At 49.3% G+C, this 21225-nt stretch overlaps 1 protein-coding gene across 2 annotated transcripts in view; it reads left to right on the forward strand.

Moving 5' to 3' along the window:
• Nucleotides 1-2223: 2223 nt before the first annotated feature.
• Nucleotides 2224-21225, forward strand: part of KIF3C (kinesin family member 3C) — a 33750-nt gene continuing 14748 nt past the window's right edge. The window contains exons 1-3 of one of the 2 annotated variants that reach the window (XM_070450698.1): nucleotides 2224-2559; nucleotides 2849-4607; nucleotides 20871-20972. In XM_070450698.1, the coding sequence (XP_070306799.1) occupies nucleotides 3069-4607; nucleotides 20871-20972 (1641 nt within the window). In that variant the 5' untranslated portion in view covers nucleotides 2224-2559; nucleotides 2849-3068. Of the gene's footprint in view, nucleotides 4608-20870; nucleotides 20973-21225 lie in introns of both variants that reach the window. The other variant, XM_020913859.2, reaches the window with a different exon arrangement.

The raw sequence follows: 21225 nt of genomic DNA on the forward strand, positions 1-21225 counted from the left end.
ATGTGGGAGGATCTGGGCAAGTGCCTTGTCAGGTGGTGACATTCAGTGGGGAGAACAGGGCTGGAACCCCCTTTATTCAGCACTCTAGTGCCAAGGGGGTAAGCCAAAGCAGAGAAAGGGTAGTCCAAAAACCAAAGCCAAGTGCAGCAAGAAAACAGTTCAAGAGCCAAATGGTCCATTCAGAAGTCAGGTTGCCAAAGCCAAAACCTCACCCAGTAATTGGTTCAAAAGCCAAGTTAATCCCAAGCAGTAGAACTTGGTCAAAGAGAGGGCTGAGGAAGGTCAGGGAACTTCAGAAGTAGGGAAGCCACCAGCTAAGCTTCAAGTTGAGCGAGCATTTGGGTACCAGGGATTTGAAGATGGGTAGGAGGTGAGGAGACAGGTTTTGTAGAATTGAAGAACTGAGCAGACAGAAAATAACATGACTGGAAATGTTTTGTGGAAAGATTCTTCTGGTAACTCTGTGAAGAAGGGCCTCAAGATGGGAGAATAAGGACAAGTCAGACCCAATGCATAGATTCAACTCCCCTCTGCAGAATGGAACAGGAGTAGGACACTGGCTTGGTCCCTGGAGTTGAGAAATTATACTTGATTTGTATCCTAGAGGAAAAAAAAATATGACAGTCCGAAAGTGGAATGCTGAAGGTAGACCTGGTCTGTCCAGGAAACTTAAGGAAGCAGAACTGTTAGGCAAGCCAAGCCAGGACACATGTATGTCTTAAGGGCTTTCTTAAAAACGAGTCTTCTCATTGGTACAGTACTTTATGATCAGGAGTAGCATTTGAACCTCACAACCACTTTAAAACCAATGGCTTTAAATAGATGAGGAAACTAAGGCTAGGGCAAGGTAAACTGTGTGCCAAAATTCACACAGTTGGGTGGAGATCAGAACTGTAGCTCGAGTCCAGGTTTTGTTCTATGCAAATGTGTCTCTCTCTGTAAAAGAAAAGAGATTGGTCAGGGAAGGCTTCACAGAGGAGGCAAGGGCAGGGCACCAAGTACAGAAGAGTTATTACAAAGGCACAAGGATGCAGCATGGAACAGCCAGAAAGTAACAAAACCTGGTTTTCAGTATAAGTGCCTGAGGACAAGAAGGTCCAGTTCCTAGAATGAGGCCTGGGGTTTACCAGGCGCTTGTTGTTGTTCAGTCACCCAGTTATGTTCAGCTCTTTGCAACCCCATGAACTGCAGCATGCCAGGCCTCCCTGTGCCTCACCATCTCCCAGAGTTTGCCCAAGTTCATATCCATTGCATCAGGGATGCCATACAGCCATCTCATCCTCTGATGCCCTCTTCTCCTTCTGCCCTCAATCTTTTCCAGCATCAGGGACTTTTCCAATGAGTCAGCTGTTTGCATCAGGTGATCAAACTACTGGAGCTTCAGCATCAGTCCTTCCAATGAGTATTCAGGATTGATTTCCTTGAAGACTGACTGGTTTGAACTCCTTTCTATCGAAAGAACTCTTAGGAGTCTTCCCCAGCACCACAGTTAGAAGGCATCAGTTCTTTGGTGCTCTGCCTTCTTTATGGTCCAGCTCTCACAACCAAATGTGACCACTGGGAAGACCACAGCCTTGACTATACGGACATTTGTTAGCAGAGTGATGTCTCTGCTTTTCTGTTCAAAGGAATGAATGTGTAGAACACAGGTTCTCTCTAGGGGAGTAGCTGGAAGTGAGTCTGGGAAGTGGCAGGAGTCAGAAGATGGAGAGGCTTTTATACAATATGGAAGGCTGGTATTGGAGGAGGGGAGGGGACCAGAGTGCATGTGCAGAAAGGATGCTAAGAGAGAATCAGCTGGAAGGTGGTTCCAGGAGAGAGAAAAGGAAGGCCAGAAGTAAACCAGAGCAGGGAGGAAAAGACGGTCAAGAAGCGTTTCTGCGTTAGAATGCCTGGCAACACACTGAAGGGGAGGGGGTGACATGTAGGGGTCTGCGGGCAGAAAGGCAGGAGCAGAAGAGAGAGAGAGAGAGGATGCTGGCTGTGGAGGAAACAGGTGTGGGCAGTGGATACCCCGCATCCTCCCGCAGCTAGGCTGCAACCTCAACAGTCACTCCTGAGGCTGCAGACCAGAGAGGGAGGGGCCTCTCGGACTGGAGAAGTCATTAGCAACCTGCCAGAACCGGGTTAACAAAGGCAGGACTACAACTCCCAGCATGCCCCGCCCCAATGGGGTGACGGCGGGCGGTGGCTGCGCTGCACCCGCCTGGTGGGTGCAGGACCTAGGTCGGCACCGGAGCCTGTCATTCCGGAGCGGGGGTGGTCTGCGTGGCGGGGGGGGCGGTGCGGGCGGGCGATGCACCCGGGTCCCCAGCGCACTGGCCACGCCTGGCTCGCGTCTCCCGCCCCGCGGCCCCGCCCCTTGCCCCACCCCAGCCGGGCGGTTTAGCTGGGGCCGCAGCGCGGCGGCAACATCACTCTTGCCGCGGCTGCTCCGCCCCATCCCCTTCTGTTTTTCTCTCATTCTCCGGTGGCGACGGCGGGGAAGGCGGAGGCTGAGGCTGCAGCAGCCGCGCTGGCTGCAATGAATGATCCCCCAGCTGGGGGAGAGGACTCCAGGTGAGCCTCTGCCCTTGGGAGGCCCGGGCCCCCCGGCCCCCCAGAACCTGCAGCACCCTCCCCCCCACCCCCCGCCATGGATCCCTAGAGAGGAGGAGGAGGAGGAGAAGAGAAGACAGCTCTGCCGCCCACCCCCATCCCATTTTCCTCTTCCTTTATCTCATTGTTGCCGTCGCTGTTTACGGCAGCGCTCCCTCTGCCCCAGCATGGGGCGGGCTCTGGGTACTGCCGTTCGGCAGGCGCTGCTCCCGCGGCTGCCCGGCGATTCTGCCTAATTCTCCCTCCGCAGCCGGTGCAGCGAGGACCGGAGAGCGGTGGAGGCCCGGACTGCAGTAGCGGCGGGGCCAGCTCCCAGCATCTCCACCCTAGGAGGCTGCATGCTGATTGAAGAACGGTGCCTGGGGGCTGGGCCGGCCCCGCTGATCCCGACCTAGGGAGGACAGCAGGACTACCCAGGCTGCGGAGGGGGGCCGGGGGTGAGGGGTGTGCAGGAAGGACAGAGCAGCAAGATGGCCAGTAAAACCAAGGCCAGCGAGGCCCTGAAGGTGGTGGCCCGGTGCCGCCCCCTCAGCCGGAAGGAGGAGGCTGCTGGTCACGAGCAGATCCTGACCATGGACGTGAAACTAGGCCAGGTGACCCTGCGGAACCCCCGCGCTGCCCTGGGGGAGCTGCCCAAGACCTTCACTTTCGATGCCGTGTATGATGCCAGCTCCAAGCAGGCAGACTTGTATGATGAAACCGTGAGGCCCCTGGTAGACTCGGTGCTTCAAGGTTTCAACGGCACTGTCTTTGCCTATGGACAGACAGGCACGGGCAAGACTTACACCATGCAGGGGACCTGGGTGGAGCCCGAGCTCCGCGGGGTCATCCCCAATGCCTTTGAGCATATCTTCACCCACATCTCTCGCTCCCAGAACCAGCAGTACTTGGTCCGGGCCTCCTACCTGGAGATCTACCAGGAGGAGATTCGAGACCTGCTCTCCAAGGAGCCAGGCAAGAGGCTCGAGCTGAAGGAAAACCCTGAGACAGGCGTCTACATCAAGGACCTGTCCTCCTTCGTCACCAAGAATGTCAAGGAGATAGAGCATGTGATGAACCTGGGGAACCAGACCCGGGCGGTAGGCAGCACACATATGAATGAGGTCAGCTCCCGCTCCCATGCCATCTTTGTCATCACCGTGGAGTGCAGTGAGCGTGGCTCAGACGGCCAGGACCACATCCGTGTGGGCAAGCTCAACCTGGTGGACTTGGCCGGTAGCGAGAGGCAGAACAAAGCAGGCCCCAACACCGCTGGAGGGACCGCCACACAGCCCACTGGTGGTGGCGGTGGTGGAGGGGGTGGTGGCGGTGGTGGAGAGAGGCCGAAGGAAGCCTCCAAAATCAACCTGTCGCTGTCTGCCCTGGGCAACGTGATCGCTGCTCTCTCGGGTAACAGGAGCACCCACATCCCCTACCGGGACTCCAAGCTGACCCGGTTGCTCCAGGACTCTCTGGGGGGAAATGCCAAGACCATCATGGTGGCCACCCTGGGGCCAGCCTCTCACAGCTATGACGAGAGCCTCTCCACCCTGCGCTTCGCCAACCGGGCCAAGAACATCAAGAACAAGCCCCGGGTGAATGAGGACCCCAAGGACACACTGCTGCGGGAATTCCAGGAGGAGATTGCCCGCCTGAAGGCCCAGCTGGAGAAGAAGGGGATGCTGGGAAAGCGACTCCGCAGGAAGAGCAGCCGCAGGAAGAAGGCCGTGTCAGCCCCAGCCGGGTACCCGGAGGGACCGGTGATCGAGGCCTGGGTGGCCGAAGAGGAGGATGATAACAACAACAACCACCGCCCGCCCCAGCCCATCCTGGAGACAGCCTTGGACAAGAACATGGAGAATTACCTGCAGGAGCAGAAGGAGCGGCTAGAGGAGGAGAAGGCGGCCATCCAGGATGACCGCAGTCTGGTGAGTGAGGAGAAGCAAAAGCTGCTGGAGGAGAAGGAGAAGATGCTGGAAGACCTGCGGCGGGAGCAGGAAGCCACAGAGCTGCTCGCCGCCAAGTACAAGGTAAGAGTCCCCAAGGGAGCAGGGGCTCTCCAGAGGCCCCCAGAGGGATCTGGGCTGGCAGGCTTTGCTTTGAGGATCTGTGATCTGGCCTGAAGCAAAGTGTCCTGCCCTTCTGCCACGTGCTCCCCTGGAGAAGCCAGGCAGATTTCTGTGGCTCTGGGCTGCCAGGCAGAGCTGCTGAGGAACACCTAAGAGGAAACACACACTCGCACACAGAGCAAAAGCAGGCAGGCAGTCTTGAGCCAGTGAGCTTGGGCTGGCTTGATCTGCGCCTGGCAGTCTCTGCTGGTGGCCCCCAGAACTGGTCAGGTCCGTGGACAGCCAGGCAGGTGTTCAGCCTCATTTCGGTGCGGGTCCTCACTCTTGCTTAGCCACCCCCCTTGTGATGTCTTCCCTTTGCAGCACCATCAGACCTCATGCTGCTTGAATACCTGACATTTGTATAACACTTCACAGCTTCCATAACTGCTCTCATTTGATCCTCACGGTAGCTATCCGGGGTCCTGGTTGCTAAACCCCCATTTTTACAGGTGAGGGGCTAAGGCTCAGAAAAGTGACATGAGGTTCCATCCTACAAAGTAGCAGAGCCGAGCTGGAACCATTGGCCCTTAGGCCCTTTCAAATCTTGAACGGCAAGGTGGGACTATGAATGGGTCCTGCTCCCCGTGAAGGAAGTCCAGCAGTCCACAGGGCCTGTTGCTTGGAATCTTAGGAAGGAGATCATGCAGAGGGTAGGAGAGTGCCTCCGGCTCTACACTGGAAACCTGGAGTCTAGGGCTAGATGTACTATAGCTCATTGAGTGACCCTGTGTTCATTGTGTCTTCCTTTCCTCAAGCTTCAGTTTCCCTTTTTGTAAAATAGAGGGTTGGCTTGGGTGGTCTCTGAGGTTCTTCTAATCTGAGCAGCAAACCAAGCTAGCTCTTACACCCAGGCCTCATCCCAGTAAGACCCAATTCCCCATCGCCCTGAGAGATCTCAGGGCCTCAGCGTTCCCCCAGCCCCAGGGACACCTCCATGCTCCGGTGGAGCTAAGCTGCAGAGGTCCCCCTGCCTGGCTGGCCACCGACCTGTTAAATTTTGTTGTCACAGATGCCAGGAGTTCCTGTCCCAGGTGTTTCCAGGTCCATAGAGTCCTTAACACTGAGGACTGGAGGAAGGATGCAGGGAACCATGAGCTGATGTCTTGCTGGCGAGAGCAAAGCACTGTTGTTCTTAGTCCCTCTCAGGAGTGTGGGCTGGGGCTCAGGGAAGCACCGCCTGGGAGGGAGCGTGGCAGCAGCTGGAGGAGGGACAGTTGAGCTGCACACCATTGTCTGTGTTGTGAGAATGTGCTGCTGCACCCGGGGGGGGGGGGGGGGTTCTGGCCTTGCTTCTTTAATATTTAATTCACCACCAGGAGCTCAGTGAGGGTTATGCTGAGCCTCTTCCTCAAAGAAAGGATCAGGGGCCTGGCACATTGGGGCCCTCCTGGAAGAAGCAGGATGTAAAAGGCAGGATAGTTAGACTCAGCTCTCCCAGGAGGAAGGAAATCTGGGCAGTCTAGTGCTTTCCACTGGGAAATCTTACAGGGGTGATGTGTCATCAGTCTCATTACCAAGAGCCTCACCACTACCCATTGCTCTCCACCTCCACCCATCCTTAAAGCCAGGGGGCAAAAGAGGCTAAAAGGGTGCTCTTTGGCCCTGAGGAAATGAGTAGAAGGGATGGAGCAAAGGATCCACTGGGATCCTTTCCACTGGGAACAATGGATCTCCCATTGCTGGCTACTCCCTGGCTCCCTCCTTAAGATTCTTCGAGCACAGATAATGGGGCAGTCAAGAGATCAGTGGCCAGTGCCAGAATTCTTGGAGTAGAGGCATAGCCCACTGAATCCCCCTTCTTACAACTGCCAGAGGCCTTGGGAAACTGAGGCCCAGACTCGCCTAGGGCCACACAGGTGAGCCAGACTCTTTATACTTGGTCCAGCTTCTTTCTATTACACTAGAGTCCTGCTGTTGTTACCTTGCTACTTGATAATCAGAGTAGTTCATTTTTATGTAACTCTCATATTTTGATCTCATGGAATCCTCACAGCAACCTCCAGAGATGAGTATTGCTATTTCCATTTGACAGTGATGAAAACCAAGGCTGGTCATGGTCTCAGTGACCTGGATTGATAGGTGGCAAAGTCAGGACTGGAACCCAGGTCTATGCTGTGCTGTTTCCAAGTCTTCCTGAATCCCTCCATGTGTTCTCTGCATGACTCGTGACGAAGGCCTTTGCCTCTCTAGGCCTCGGGTTTCCATTTGCCTAATGAAGGGAAGTCTGACGCAGCTCCTTGGAGACTGGGTGACATGGTCATTATGTGCCAGGTTTTCGGATATAAGCAAAGGGGGAGGGGCGTCTGGGAAATTCCAGGAGAGGAATGATTCCACATCCTGTGACTTCTTGTCACACCCAGCCCAGGACCAACAGCAGCCAGCAAGCCCAGAAGGGAGCCTGGACAGAGGACCCCAGTCTCCCTAAGGCACTGCTGGTTCAGAGTTGGCTGTTTGTAGGATGGAGGAAACAATTTGAGGGCTCTTGAGGGATCCACTGGGTATTGAGGGGAAGAGCATGGTAGAAATAATCCCAGGTCTGCCTGGTTCACAGGGTTGTGCTGAAGATGAAGTGAGATCATTAGTGTGAGGGCATGTGAAATAAGTTGAAAGCACTAAATAAGTGGAGGGCATTAACAGCCACTGGGGGGCTTCTGTTTGCCAAGCAGGGGTCCAGTGATCTCCAGGACTGACATCTTTGTTTCTGGCTTAAGGCTTTCTTTCCCCTGCCATCTCAGCTGCCTTGCCATAAACCTGCAGCTGTGGGAGCAAGCCAGGCAAGAAGGATCTAGGAGCCCTCAGATGGCGGGAGCTCGGGTCCCTCCTGCAAATGAGTTTCTGCTCCCCATGTTCGACACACTCTAGCTCCCGCTTTCTGAGTTATGACATCAGCTCCCCTTCTCATCCCCCACCACCAATTCCCTTCTTCCAGTTCACACCGCCCCTGGGGGCAGTTGAGCAGTAGCTGATGCGACCCAGTGCCCTCATTCATTCTCTCTGACTCATCTTACAGTCTGTCTCACCCGTTTTTCCTGCCTACCACTTCTAGGGTCCTCATTCCCTTTGTTCTCCCCTCACTGTGTACAAACACCATGCCTATCTCCTAGGAGTCTCCTTTCATCTCCTCTCATATTTACCTCGAGCCTTAGGGGGTTCGAGGTGTGCAAACGTGTGAGGGTTTGTGATTGTCCTCAGCGCCCTGTTTCTGGGTAGTCATTAGCCATCCACACTTCTGCTGTGTCTCTGGGGGGCTTGAGAGCGTACCAGACCTGAGAGGTAGGGGGAGTTGGTCAAGCCACAGGCCAGACCCGTGGCTGAGGTTACAGCTCTGCACGATGGCAATTCCAGTGTTTGTGCACAGTGCAGTCTCATGGCCGTGAGAATGCAATGTGTGTGGGTGGATCGAGAGAGAAAGCCCACTTTCATTGTGCAAGGAACATGTTTTAATGACTGTTTTCATTTTGAGCTTAATTTTTTGAGGGCTTGGACTGGATGATTTCTAAAGCTTTGGTTCTAGATCTTTAGAGGGAAAGAAGGGTGTGTAGGGGAGGCAAGGGCTGCAGATGATGCAAAATGCAGGCTTGAAATGAAGAGAGGACTGGAAGAGGTAGAAACAACACACTGCTTGTTGATCCCCACATAAGTAGGTCTGGAGGGAGTGGAGGGAGGGGGCTACTTGGCTAGAGCCCAGCTCTCTCTGTAGTGGGTATGGGAAAGAGACCCTGCAGAAGCCGCCCCTGAAGCCAGAGGGATGAGGTCACTACGGAGAGTACAGACTGCGTGAATTTTCATTGTCTTTCTGTTGGTCCCTCTTCTTCCTCCCACTTCTCAGCATTGGGGTTCACCGTAAATAGTTTTGTAAAAGAAGGAGTCTGAAGCTCAAGAAACATCAGTAATAGCAAGAATCATGCCATTTACATAGCACTTATCATGTGCCAAACCCTATACTATATATTGTATCCAGATTATCTCATGTAATCCCCCCAGACACCTTCCAAGAAGGTGTTATTACTGTTTCCCTTTTATACTTGAGATAATCGAGATTTTGTGACTTGCCCAAGGCCTCGTGGTTTGTATATGGCAAATCTAATTGAGTCCAGGTCAGTTTGACATAAAGTGTGATCCTCTCTTGTGCTTAAAGAATTATGAATACCAGGACTGATTGCTGGGGAGGTGGTGAAAAATGACAGGAGTGGGTGTAATGTGTTGAATTTGAGGTAACAGAGTCCAGTGAACAGCGGGAGATGGAGAAGGGGAGGTTTGGTTTTTTTTAGATTTTTTTGTTATGGATCATTTTTTAAAAGTCTTCATTGAATTTTTTACAATATTGCTTCTGTTTTATGTTTTGGTTTTTTGGCCACAAGGTATATGGGAATCTTAACTCCCTGACCAGGAACCAAACCCACACCCCACGCATTGGAAGGCAGAGTCTTAACTACTGGACCACCGGGGAGGTCCCAACAGGGGAGTTTAAAAGCACGCACAGGACTGGAGATGGAGCTGAGGGGCTCATCTGTAGAAGAGGGCTCAAATGAGACCCCTGGCCCTCTGTTCTTGACCCTCCTTCCCTTAATGTAAGTGACTCCCAAATCAAGATCTCCTGGCTGGGTCTTTGCTGACCTTTTTTTGTAGAATGCTATATTCAGAGGTGATATCAGAGTCAGGCAGGCCTGATTTACCAGTTCTGAGACCTCAGTTTCCTCCTCTATAAAGTGGGATAATCGTAGTACCTATGTCATAGTGCTCTTGAGAAGGTGATAATCAACATTAAAGCACTTTGCACAGTTCCTGGCATGTAAGCGTTCATAAATAATAGCTTCATTACTGTTATCTTCTATTACCTAATGGATGTCTTCACTTGGCTATCTTTCTGATATGTTAAACACATCACATTTTAGTTTGGCATTCAAGACCTTCCAGAGTCTGGTTATCTCTCTTCAATGTCACCTACCTAAGAAAGTGATAGGAGAACCTAACAGCCAACTCCTCTACCCTATAGTTTGAACTTAGGATGTTTCTCACTGCCCTTCTGCTGATTGTACTGTTTTTATATCCCAGGTTGTCCTGGTAACCAGTGAGTGGGAATTACGGCAGCAGGTTAAACTCAATGTAAAGAGCTTCTTTTTTTTTTTTTAATTTAAAAAATTTTTTTTATTTTTTATTTTTTGGAAAGAGCTTCTTGATAGTTAGGATTGATCTGCTTCAAGAGATAATGTCTCCAATCCCTGGAAGTGTCCAAGGAGAAGCTGAGTATCACAGTTGCTCTAGAGGGATTCACAAGCCAGAAAAGCCATTGAATTAGGTGATCTTTAAAGTTCCCTCCTCTTCAAAGTCCTTTATTGTTAAAAGTAGTATTTTTTTAAAGCAAAATATAGTGTTCAGTTCATCTTTTTGAAAATGAAGGTGATAGGATTTACATGTTAATGTATGAATTCAACCAATAATGGAGGATATTTTCACCTATCATGACTGGTTAGAGAAAGACAAGGAGAAGAAAAAAATGGGAAGAAAGACAGGAAAGAAATAGAGAGGAAAGACAAATGGAGTCAGAGTTGGGGAGAAAGATGGAGAGAGAGAGAGAGAATGGGTGAAGAGATGGACAACAGAATTTCTGGGGAGAAGAAACCCCAATTGGAAGAGAAAGTGCTTTAGAGGAGAGCACTGGAATGATCTTGAGGTTAGTCTCCAAACAGGGGTGTGTCCGGTCTCTAAAGAATCCCCAATAATCCAGGGAGCACCTGTGTTCCCAAAGCTGGTTTGGTTCCTTCCCCATGTCCCCAGGGACACCAGCCCCATGCCAGACCCTCTGAGACTTATAGGGCCAAGAGATCAGGGAACTGTGTACACTGCCCTCCTCACCCCCCACCACTGCCACCACCCATTCCAGCTGAGTCCTCTGTGATCCTTGAGAGAAGCAAGTAACCAGAGCTCCAGGCTGGGTCTGGCATCTAGGTCAGAGTCCATGGCTTCTTGGCACCACTGAGAGCAGTGACTTACATTCCTTCCTATCCCTGGTGGTGTGATCAGTTAACAGAATCGCTGTGAGCCGGGTGCATTTTGTAATATAAAGATCTGACCTGCAGGAAGTATGTAAGACTAATACATTTCCATCAGAGGTTCTGGGATTCAAGTTATGTTGGGACTCAGCAGACTTTTTGGTCCAGTGTTAGGTTTCTCTTTCTGTGTGTTGGCTAGAGGAGTGTATTATCACATTGCCCTTAGTCATCGCCAGCCCCCAGACAGCACAAGATTGGATGAAGTGGCTATCATAATGTTCTTATTGTGCTCTGAGGACTAGGAGGAAGGGCCTGGAATTCAACAGGAGAAGGGCACGCCCTCCCATCTGTGCCCTGCCAGTCTGCTGCCCCTGGCCAGTCTGGGGGCACTTCTGGGGCTGACTGGGCCTGAGAGCTGCTGAATCAGGTAGCCTGAGTAGATAAGAAATGGTCTCACTTCCACCCAGTCTAACTCTTCGGCCATGACAAGTCTGTGTAAGGTGGATTCCAGTGCTCTGAGCTTGTAGGGTCCCTGCACTAGGGGGTTGGTGTATATCTAGAATTTTGAATATCCTGAGAAATTCTTGGTCATTAAATCCTGGTCAGACTCAAGACTTACTTTTTAGTTGTCTCCCTTTGCTCTCAGATGTACTCAACTGAGGGGAACCAGGCCCTAGGCTGAACTGTGTCTGTAGTGGTAAGTAATGGACCTGTGGGCTTTCTCTTTCTTCAAGTGAGCCAGCAGAATAATAACAACAATTGGAGTAATAATAGTAGCCACCATTTCTTTAGTGCATGCTTAATGTCAAGTATGGGCTCCCTGGGTGGTTCAGTGGTAAAGAATCCACCTACAAATGTGGAAACACAGGAGACATGGGTTCGATCCCTGGGTCAGGAAGATCCCCTGGAGAAGGAAATGGCAACCCACTTCAGTATTCTTGCCTGGAAAATTCCATGGACAGAAGAGCCAGGCAGGCTGCAGTCCATGGGGTCTCAAAAAGTCAATCATGACTCTGAGCATGCGTGCACAGTGTCTAGTACTCACTGTATTCTTGAGTTGTTTTATTTAGTCCTCACAATAGCACCATGAAATAGTAGTGTTTTAATCTCCATGTGACAAGTGAGGATACTAAGGCACAGTAATGAAGGGACAATCCAAGGTCACATGCTTATGAATGTTAGCCAGGAATATGAACCGATATCTGGTTGATTCCAAAGCTCACAATCTTCCCTCCACCCTGTATCACCAACTCAGAAAGGGAGCTTCATGCCAGATCCCTGGCTAACAGGCCCCAGTGGGAGCTCTTGTCTGCTGAGATGCTTAACTCATCTCTGTCCTTACACATGATGCAAACCCCAGCCTCAGACCTCAGTCTGGGGCTGTTCATTCATATAATCAACAAATCTTCTTGACCACTATGGCCAAGAATATAAATCAATAGGTAGGGTTAACTTTGTCTTTAAATTGTTTAAATTTCTGGAGTGAATCACAGGAACTCACTAATAATGGTTATCTCTAGAGATTTTATTAATAATAGGAAGGAGGCTTTTATTTTTCACTTTATACTTTTTTTACTTTTTTTTTTTTAACAGCAAGCATATAGGGCTTCCTTGTGGCTCAGTTGGTAAAGAATCGTCCTGTAATGCCGGAGACCCTTGTTCAATTCCTGGGTCAGGAAGGTCTGCTGAAGAAGGGATAGGCTACCCACTCCAGTATTCTTGGGCTTCCCTTGTGGCTTAGCTGGTAAAGAACCTGCTTGCAATGTGAGAGACCTCGGTTTGATCCCTGGGTTAGGAAGATTCCCTGGAGAAGGGAAAGGCTAGCCACTCCAGTATTCTTGCCTGGAGAATTCCATGGACTGTATAGCCCATGGGCTCATAAAGAGTCAACTGAGCGACTTTCACTTTCACTATATTACTTTGTTAGAAACAAATCTAGAATTTTTAAAGAAGAAAAATATGTAAAAGAAATGTGTTAACACATGGTTGGAAGATTGGCTTAAATGAATAATTGAGGGAGACCCAGGGTCGAGAATAATTCTTAACGGTACTCGGTTTTTGGTAATCCTGTGACTTGGACAAGTCAGTTCCCCTTCTGGTTCTGTAAGAAGTGATCAATCAATGATTCCTTGCTTTCTGCACTATTTGGTGATTCATGGTAGCCCAGGTTTAGAGACTAGCCTGGATGAGGAACAGTGAGGGCTGGAAAGGAATGACCAAGCATTGCCTGGAAGCTGGAGGCTGAATGACCCAGGGTCTGTAAGCTACAGAGTCTACACTTTATGCATCCTTAGGTCTCATCCAGTTTTGACATTGTATTAATAGCGTTCTTTTGTCTGGCTGGGTTTTCTTCCCTAGTGTTGGAGAGAAACCCTCTAGGACAATGCAAATAAGTGAACGAAGTAGAGGAGAAAGACAGAGTTAAGGATCAGATCTGAAGTGATTGTGGTTTTCCTACTCAAGCAGATGAGCTGATTTTTTTCTTCCTGTTTTTCTCCAAGGTGGACTGAAGCATTTCTGGGCATCCATGTCTTGTCCAGTGCAAGACTGGAAGTAGAATCCGGCTCATCTCATTCTCTGGCCAATATGTTTCCTGATCTCTAATAGTTCCTTCTTTTTTTGGCTGCGTTGGATGTTCTTTGCATGAAGGCTTTCTCTAGTTGCAGTGAGCAGGGGCTACTCTTTGTTGCGGTGTGAGGGCTTCTCATTGAGGTGGCTTCTCTTGTTATGAAACAAGGGCTCTAGGTGCATGGGCTTGAGTAGCTGTGGTGCTCAGGCTTAGTTGCTCTACAACATATGGAATCTTCCTGGACCAGGGATTGAACCCATGTCCCCTGCATTAGCAAGTGGATTCTTATCCACTGCACCACCAGGGAAGTCCTAATTGTTCCTTCTTCTGGATGAGAGAATTACTAGCATGTAGTGTTGTGAGGCATCCAAGGAGACCCAAGGCAGGAAACTCAGACTCAGTTTCCTGATTTATGTTCCTGAGGGCAGAGAATCACTGAAAATATTATTCTTCTTCCCCTCGCCATTGTTTCTTTCATTTCTTCTTCCCTTACTGCTGGTTCCTCAAGATCTATAACCAGAGGCCACAAAAGGAGGAACAGATTTGTGACTGTAGGCATGGCTGTATTCCCTAAGAGGTGGGACCTAGGATTGCTGCACTGGTTGTTTGTTCTGTTCTGTGTGATGAGTGGTGGATAGATGTCAATCAGGTACTGCACCAGGAAGTAACCTCTGACATTTGATTGTACATTATCATTTACGAGGTATTTCTTCACCTGTTATCCAGCTCACCATTCTTACCAAAGCCTGCAAAGTTAGTGAGTATTTGCCCCATTTTACAGATGAGAAAAACTGAAGTCCAAGAACTAATGCCCTAGATTTCTTAGCAAATGGGATGGCAGAGTGTGTGCCGGGATTCATGTTCTCTGATTGATAGACCCAGTGCTCTTTGTTTCTTTCCACCATGGAACTTGTGAGGTGGCCCTTCCCATGAACATTCGGGCTTCACCCTCTCTCAGGGACCCTAGTGATACTGATGCCCTCCCCGCAAACACGCACTTAAGAACTCTATCCCACTCATCTCAGAGGCCCCCATAAGAACCTCACACAGGCAGAAGCATCTTCAGCAGAACCCTGCCTGTTTCATCTGGAAGAGAAAGAAATGGGGCCCTGAGCTTTCCTGATGATTCCTCAGTTGGCAAAGGTGCAAAGACCAAATGCTGCTTTCCCCCAAGGGCACTTTCCTGCCCGAATCCAGGAGAAAACTGTGGCACAAGGACTTGGAATCAGGAGGCTGGTGTTTAAATACTACTTCTGCCATTTACTGTCTCCATAACCTTAATCTAGTCACCTCACCTGTCTGAGGATGGGATCATATTCATTATCTCGTGAGGTTCTTGTGATGATTAAATAGGATGATAAATGCAAAAAGGACCCAACCCAGCCATAGGCATATGGCAAGTGTCAGCCAGGACTCCTGTCTCTTGCAGAATGTCATAGGTTAGCTGGAAGTCACAAGGCAGAGCCTGTTTGGCTTCTCTGTAAAATCATACTTGATGGTATCTCCTCAGAGGGTGGCTGGCTGTGCCTGGCTGTCTCCTTGCTGGTTTTCCAGATCAGCATTTAATGAGCACTGGGCCTTCTTTCTACTCCTGATTTTGCACTTCAGTTGCTCGTGGAATCGGAAGAGGGGAGCTTCTGAATATCCCAGGCTGTATCTGCAGGCTGGCCTGGTCCCTGTGGTGAATTTGGCTATTAACTGGGGGAATTTTGCAGGAACTAATAATGCCTGTGGCCAGTGATTTGTTATGTAAGTGAATACTGAAACACTCCAGTCAGTAACATTTGGGTAACAAAAGACGTGTTAATATGTCTCTGGTCAGTAAATTGCTAATTGTCACAGCAGCTGACCTGCCTCTAATACCCTAATCAAAGGCCCTAATCAAATTGGGAAATCAATTGGAAAGTGTGTAGTCAGTATAGGAACAGATACACATGTGCATGAGTGCTCAGTCGCTTCAGTAGTGTCCGACTCTTTGCAACACCATGGACTGTAGCCCCCCAGGCTCCTCTGTCCATGGGGTTATCCCGACAAGAATACTGGAGTGGGTTGCCATTTCCTCCTCCAGGGGATCTTCCCAGCCTAGGGATTGAACCTGCGGCTCCTGCATTGGCAGGCAGATTCTTTTATCTTTAGCACCACCTGGGAAGCCTCAACAGATACACATACCAACTCCTTAATTATGAGTTCCAGACTTAGAAGTCTTCATCTCTGGGCCTCAGTTTCCTCCTCTGTGAAGCACAGGGCATTGGGGTTGATGATTCCCTGAGGTCACCTTAATTATCCGGTGATTTGTTTCCCTCTCACAAGAGTCAGACCGTGTCCTTGGAGCTCCCTGCCCTGTTCCGCCCCCACAGCCTCTGCTGGCCTTTTAGTTACACTGGACATATTCAGAACCAGTAGAACCAAACCCAGCCCAGTCTACAGGCTCCACCCACCTGGACTCTTTTTCCCTGAGAAATCGCAAAGGCAGCATTAACTGGGGCAGCTAAGAGCTCTGGGGAGCTTTTCCTGGGAACTGGAAACCCCATATTCTGCTTCGTACCCTTCCAGCCTGAAGTGGGTTTTGAGGCATCCTTGTCCCCTGCCCTCTTTAGGTGATAAAGGCAGAGATCTCTGAGGAAAAGGAGGAGATGGCTACTGGTATCCTCAGAGAACTGAGAAAAGCAGAAAAGAAAAAACCACCAGAAAACTGTTTCGGAGCAAAGAACCAAAGTCACACATGACATGTCTTAGAGCTTGGGGGTGATGCAGGCAGTAATGGACTGAGGCTGGGGAGAAGGGGGAGCTCAGACTCTGCACCTGAATTGGGGCACACCCCCAGATTTTTGTGCCAGGACCAGCCCCCTTTTCTAGCACAAGACAGGTTCTATCAGGCTGGCCTGACTGCCAGTGTAGGCTGGGCCAGTGGACAAGACTTGGCAAGAAACCGATAAGGCTGTCATTCAGACCATGTCTGTGCTGGGTCCTGGCGGGTCAGGCAGAGACGTGAAGGAGCAGTAGACGAATGGAATGGGGTGATAAGGGCAGTCAGTCATCTCCCAGAAATTCTCTTCCTGGAGCCCAGGCCCTGGCCAGAAGGAGAAACCCTGAAACAGAGTTCCAAGTCCAAGGAGGAGGCCTAACACGAAGTCTGATGAGCAAGAACCAGGACAGAAACCAATCCTGGGAACCATGGCATGGGGGTGGCAGTGGGAGGAGCCTCAGGACTTCGCAACCCTGGTAGCTTTGACTGATGCATCAGATTCCAGGCCTGAGTGGCAGCCTAAAGCCTGCCTGTGTCCAGCTGGGCTTCTTGAGCTGGGTGTGGGTAGCCGGAGAAGGTGGGGGCTGAATAAACAAAGAATTATTTTGAGTCAGGTCCATCTCCTCACTTTAAAATCACCAAAACACAAAAAAGCAAGCATAAAAGAGCATGTTGGCAAAGGAGAGAGCAAACCTTTGCAAGCCTGCCGCAGAGGTACAGAGAATATAAATAGGAGACTCAATTGTATATCTATTATTAAGCCAAATTTAAGATCATGATAATACTTCATGACTGTGACTCTAATAAACTGTTCCATTATTTATTGCTGGCAGTGGTTTTAAGTGGTAAAACTTTTAGAAAGGTAACTTGACAGTATGTTCTAAGATATACAGAATGTTTATAATTTTTTGTCCACTTCTATAATTTCCTTCTAAGAAAATCATCTAAAAGATAAAAAAGTTGGGAATTTTCTGGCAGTCCAGTGATTAGGACTCCACGCCCTCACTGCTGTGACCCAGGTTCAACCCCTGGTCTGGGAACTAAAAGCCTATAAGCCGAGCAGCATGTCCAAAAAAATTATATGCATAAGAGTGTTTATTGTAAATATTAACCAACCAAACAAAATTTCTTATAATGGGGTTTATTTTATAAATTAGCCACTCTAAATATTATGACTCCTCTGTCCATGGAATTCTCTAGGCAAGAATACTGGAGTAGGTAGCCATTCCCTTTTTCAGAGGATCTTTCTGACCCAGGTATTGAACCCAAATCTCCTGCTTTGCAAGTGAATTCTTTACCATCTGAGCCACCAGGGAAGCTCAAATATTATGCAATCATTAAAGTAACAGAAAATTCTGTTGTTTTTAAATTTTTGTTGGAGAATAGTTGATTTACAATGTTGTGTTAGTTCAGGAAATTCTTGAGCTATTTGATAGCAGGATATAAATTTATATTTCGGAGAAGGAAATGGCAACCCACTCCAATATTCTTGCCTGGAGAATCCCAGGGACAGAGGAGCCTGGTGGGCTGCCAGCTGTGGGGTCGCACAGAGTTGGATACGACTGAAACGACTTAGCAGCAGCAGCAGCAGCAAACTTATATTTATCCCATATCTATAGATATGAAAAAATGATGTGTGCATATGGAAAAATCTGGGGTAAAAAGCTAATTAGCTATGATGAGGAATATGTGAATTTTTTTTCCAGTTTGTTTTATTTCTGTGCTTATTTTGACATTAGTGAAATTTTTTTTCAGAAAGCAGAGAAAGACAATAAAAGGTTAAAAATATGTCCCCAGAATCCCTTGATGAACTGTGAGTTATTCAATCCAGTACTCCTGAGATAATCACATTCCATAAATTTATTACCTTCTGTAAAGAAGAATTTCCCTTTGTCCTAAAAATTCAAGGTATAAGCTCTTATTCTCCCTACTAGAGGTTGATTAGAAAAGCCTCGATCTTTCCTTTTCACACCTTTTGATGGTATAGTTTCCAGGTCCATTCTCTTAACCTTTCTTTGTCTTTGCCAACTAAAGAGTCCTATTTTTTTTTTTAAACCCTTGGATGGTTTTAGCCGCCCTTTTCTCAATCTTCTCTCTCCTTCAAGTCCCCAGAGATGCAATGAGAGAACTATACACAGTACTCCAGATTCAGCTGCATCATGATTTTATATTAGGGTAGAATGATTTTTGTTTTGTTCCCAAAAAAGCGTTGGTGATGGTACCTGGCCAGATACTATTGGCTTTTTTAGCTGTGACAGCATATTAAGCCAATGTCTTCTGGGAACCATAGAGAATTACTCCTTGCTTTTCCTCTTTTTGTGGTTTATAACTGACTGCTCACAGCTATCATTTAATGAAGATTTAGGATTACTTTTTTCCCCAATGTAAAACTAACTGAAGCTCACCTGCCATTTTTTGGTCCGTTCACATGGCCTAGAAATTCTCCTGCTCTTTCCCACCTGCAGGGATTTGGGGGCATCTGTGAAGTTGGAATTTCACCCTGTGCACCCTTTCTTGCATGATTTCTGACATTTGAACATTTTTCCATCTGGAGAGATGCCTGTTTGTTTCCTTCCCCTGCTTCTCCTCCCCTTTCTCTGTTCCCTCTCCCCTCCCCCACAGAGTAACCTCTGATGTAGGACCCTGCCAGGAGCATTTTAACCTCTTAAGTTCTGGCCATCGGCTTCCTCGTGGACTGGAATAATCTATTCTGTCCCTGAGGGAACTCTTGGAGAGTAGTCAGACACGATTCCTCTTGCTGGAAAATGCTGCCTTTTTTTTTTTTTTTTTTTTTTTAGCAGGTTCTGCTTCCTAAAACACTGACAGTGTCTGCAGTAGGAAGAGCCTGGGCTTGGGAATCAAGCAGACTTGGGTCTGGAGTCTCCATTTATATGCAACAGCCGTGGTGTGACCTTGGATGGATTACTTAACCTCCCTGAGTTTCCCTAAAGCATGTCACACAAGTTACTGGATGGGGTCTCAGATGCTGATTCACTAGGCCTGTGGAGGGCCGGAGATTCTGCATTTCTAACAAGTTTTCAGATAATGCTGCTTCTGGGGACTGCAGAAAGCAGTGATTCTCCAATTTGATTGCACCCCAAAATCCCCTGGGAACCTTTAAAATCCACCGATGCCTGGACCTCACCACCTCCCTACCCACTTCCATTTCCAATTTAACTGGTGGTAGGGTATAGTCTTGGATTTCCCTTGTGGCTCAGACTGTAAAGAAACTGCCTGCAATGCAGGAGACCCAGGTTTGATCACTGAGTTGGGAAGATCCCCTGAAGTAGGCAATGGCAACTCACTCCAGTATTCTTGCCTGGAGAATTCCGTGGACAGAAGAGCCTGGAGGGCTACAGTCCACAGGGTCACAAAGAGTTAGTTGGATATAACTGAGCGACTAACACTTTCAGGGTGTAGGCTGGTTATTGAGCCTTTTAAAAGCTCCCCAGGTGATTCTAATGTACACCAAAATCTGAGATCCACTGCTTAAAGGGTTGTTAGCAGAAATAAGTGTGAGACACCTGGCACATAGCAGGTGCAGAGAAAAGAATTGTTTTCTTCCTCTTGATTCCTTGCCCTTTGCTTCTCTCTCTACCCTCATCCCCAGTCTTTAAATAAGGTAGAAAAAAGCAGGGCATCAGCTGTGGCCCTGTGCCTTCCTCACTTGAGTCTTCTCTAGAGTATCTGGTTTGGGAGAAGCCCCACCTCTGACCCCCTCCAAAAGCCACCTTCAACTCCTGTCCTGCTCTGTCATCCACGATGTATGGGACACAGGGACCCCCTGCCCCCCTTTTCTGCCAGCACTCCCTGCTTTGAGAGCCCTCAGTCGGTCAGCAACTTCCACTGGAAAAAATTCCAGTGGGGAGGCAGCCAGTTTCTTTTGGTGGCTCAAGGTGATTTCAACCTTCCAGGAGGCCTGGGATGAAATCAGAGGACAGTTGGGCAGCACCCTCAGACTAGCAACAGTGAAAATGCATTTTAGGTAGTCACAACTGGCACAGTTTATCCGTGGCTGTTATTCTTTAAGCTTCAGATTCAATAAGCACCTACACAATGTCTGTGCCAAGCACCAGGTGAGGGGCTGCGCCTGGCACAGGGCTCAGCGGGGAGACTGGTTCACCTCTTTGTTAACCAGCTGCATGACCTGAGGCCAGTTGCTCTTAGCTTCCTTCCTTGTTGATTGAGGTCTCTCTAGGGGTAAAGTTGGAGGCACCTGGCCCGTAACGGCTCAGCGGATGTCTGCTGGCTATCTGAGAGCAGGGGCGGCCCCAGGGCTACAGATGTGAGAGATGAAGCGTAATTGGTCTAAGACCTTGCAGTGAGTGGGTGGAGCTCAAGTCTTTCTGGCCATCTCCAAAAGCCCTTCAGTGCTGCGGAGTCTTCTCCCTATGACTTTTCTTCTGTTTTCCAGTTGAAGAGCAGACCCCTTCCTGCTGCCTGAATGAGAGCCCCTTTCCTGAGTCAGGAGCCAGTTAGCTAAAGGGCCAGGCTGCTCAGGGACTGTATCCTGCATCTCCCCGCCTCCTGAACACCAGCTGGTCCTGGTTGCCAGGATTAGATCGCCGCCCGCATTCCCTTCCCCAGGCATGGTGAACCAGCCTTCCATCCGTATCCAAAGCAAACAGATCAGGTGCCCTATATTCTCTGAGGGCTTCCTGCCTTGTATCACCTAATGGTCTTGCTGACAATGGGAGCCTTGTGCTGGGGCCCATGAGGCTGGAGGGGAAAACTTCCTTCTTGGTGAGGGTCATGAGCCCCCATCTGGGACACATCTTCTATTCCTTCCTGGAAGGGCAGGGAAGCCAAACCTCTCAAGTTGGGGCTACTCTGGCCCCTGGAAAACCCATCTCTTCACCCCTCTTTGTCCCCAGGCCATGGAGAGCAAGCTGCTCATCGGAGGCAGGAACATCATGGATCACACCAACGAGCAGCAGAAGATGCTCGAACTAAAGAGGCAGGAGATTGCTGAGCAGGTGGGACTGGGGGCTTTAGATCGCCGGGGGGTGCATGGCCTTGAGGTCAGGTCGGGGGGCTAAGGGCAGTGAGTCATCATATCAGGGTCCCTGGAATTACAGGGCTGAGAACCTAACGCTCTGCATCCCATGGGTCCACCCGCCCAGGTGCTGGCTCTCCAAGATGTCACCCTCTACAGGGCACCCTCTACAGAACCACAGTTTGTTGGTCTTACCCATCAGCTGTGATACTACACAGGAGAGGCTGAGACAG

The sequence above is a fragment of the Odocoileus virginianus genome, chromosome 2 (genome assembly GCF_023699985.2).
Source record: "Odocoileus virginianus isolate 20LAN1187 ecotype Illinois chromosome 2, Ovbor_1.2, whole genome shotgun sequence".
Lineage (NCBI taxonomy): Eukaryota > Metazoa > Chordata > Mammalia > Artiodactyla > Cervidae > Odocoileus > Odocoileus virginianus.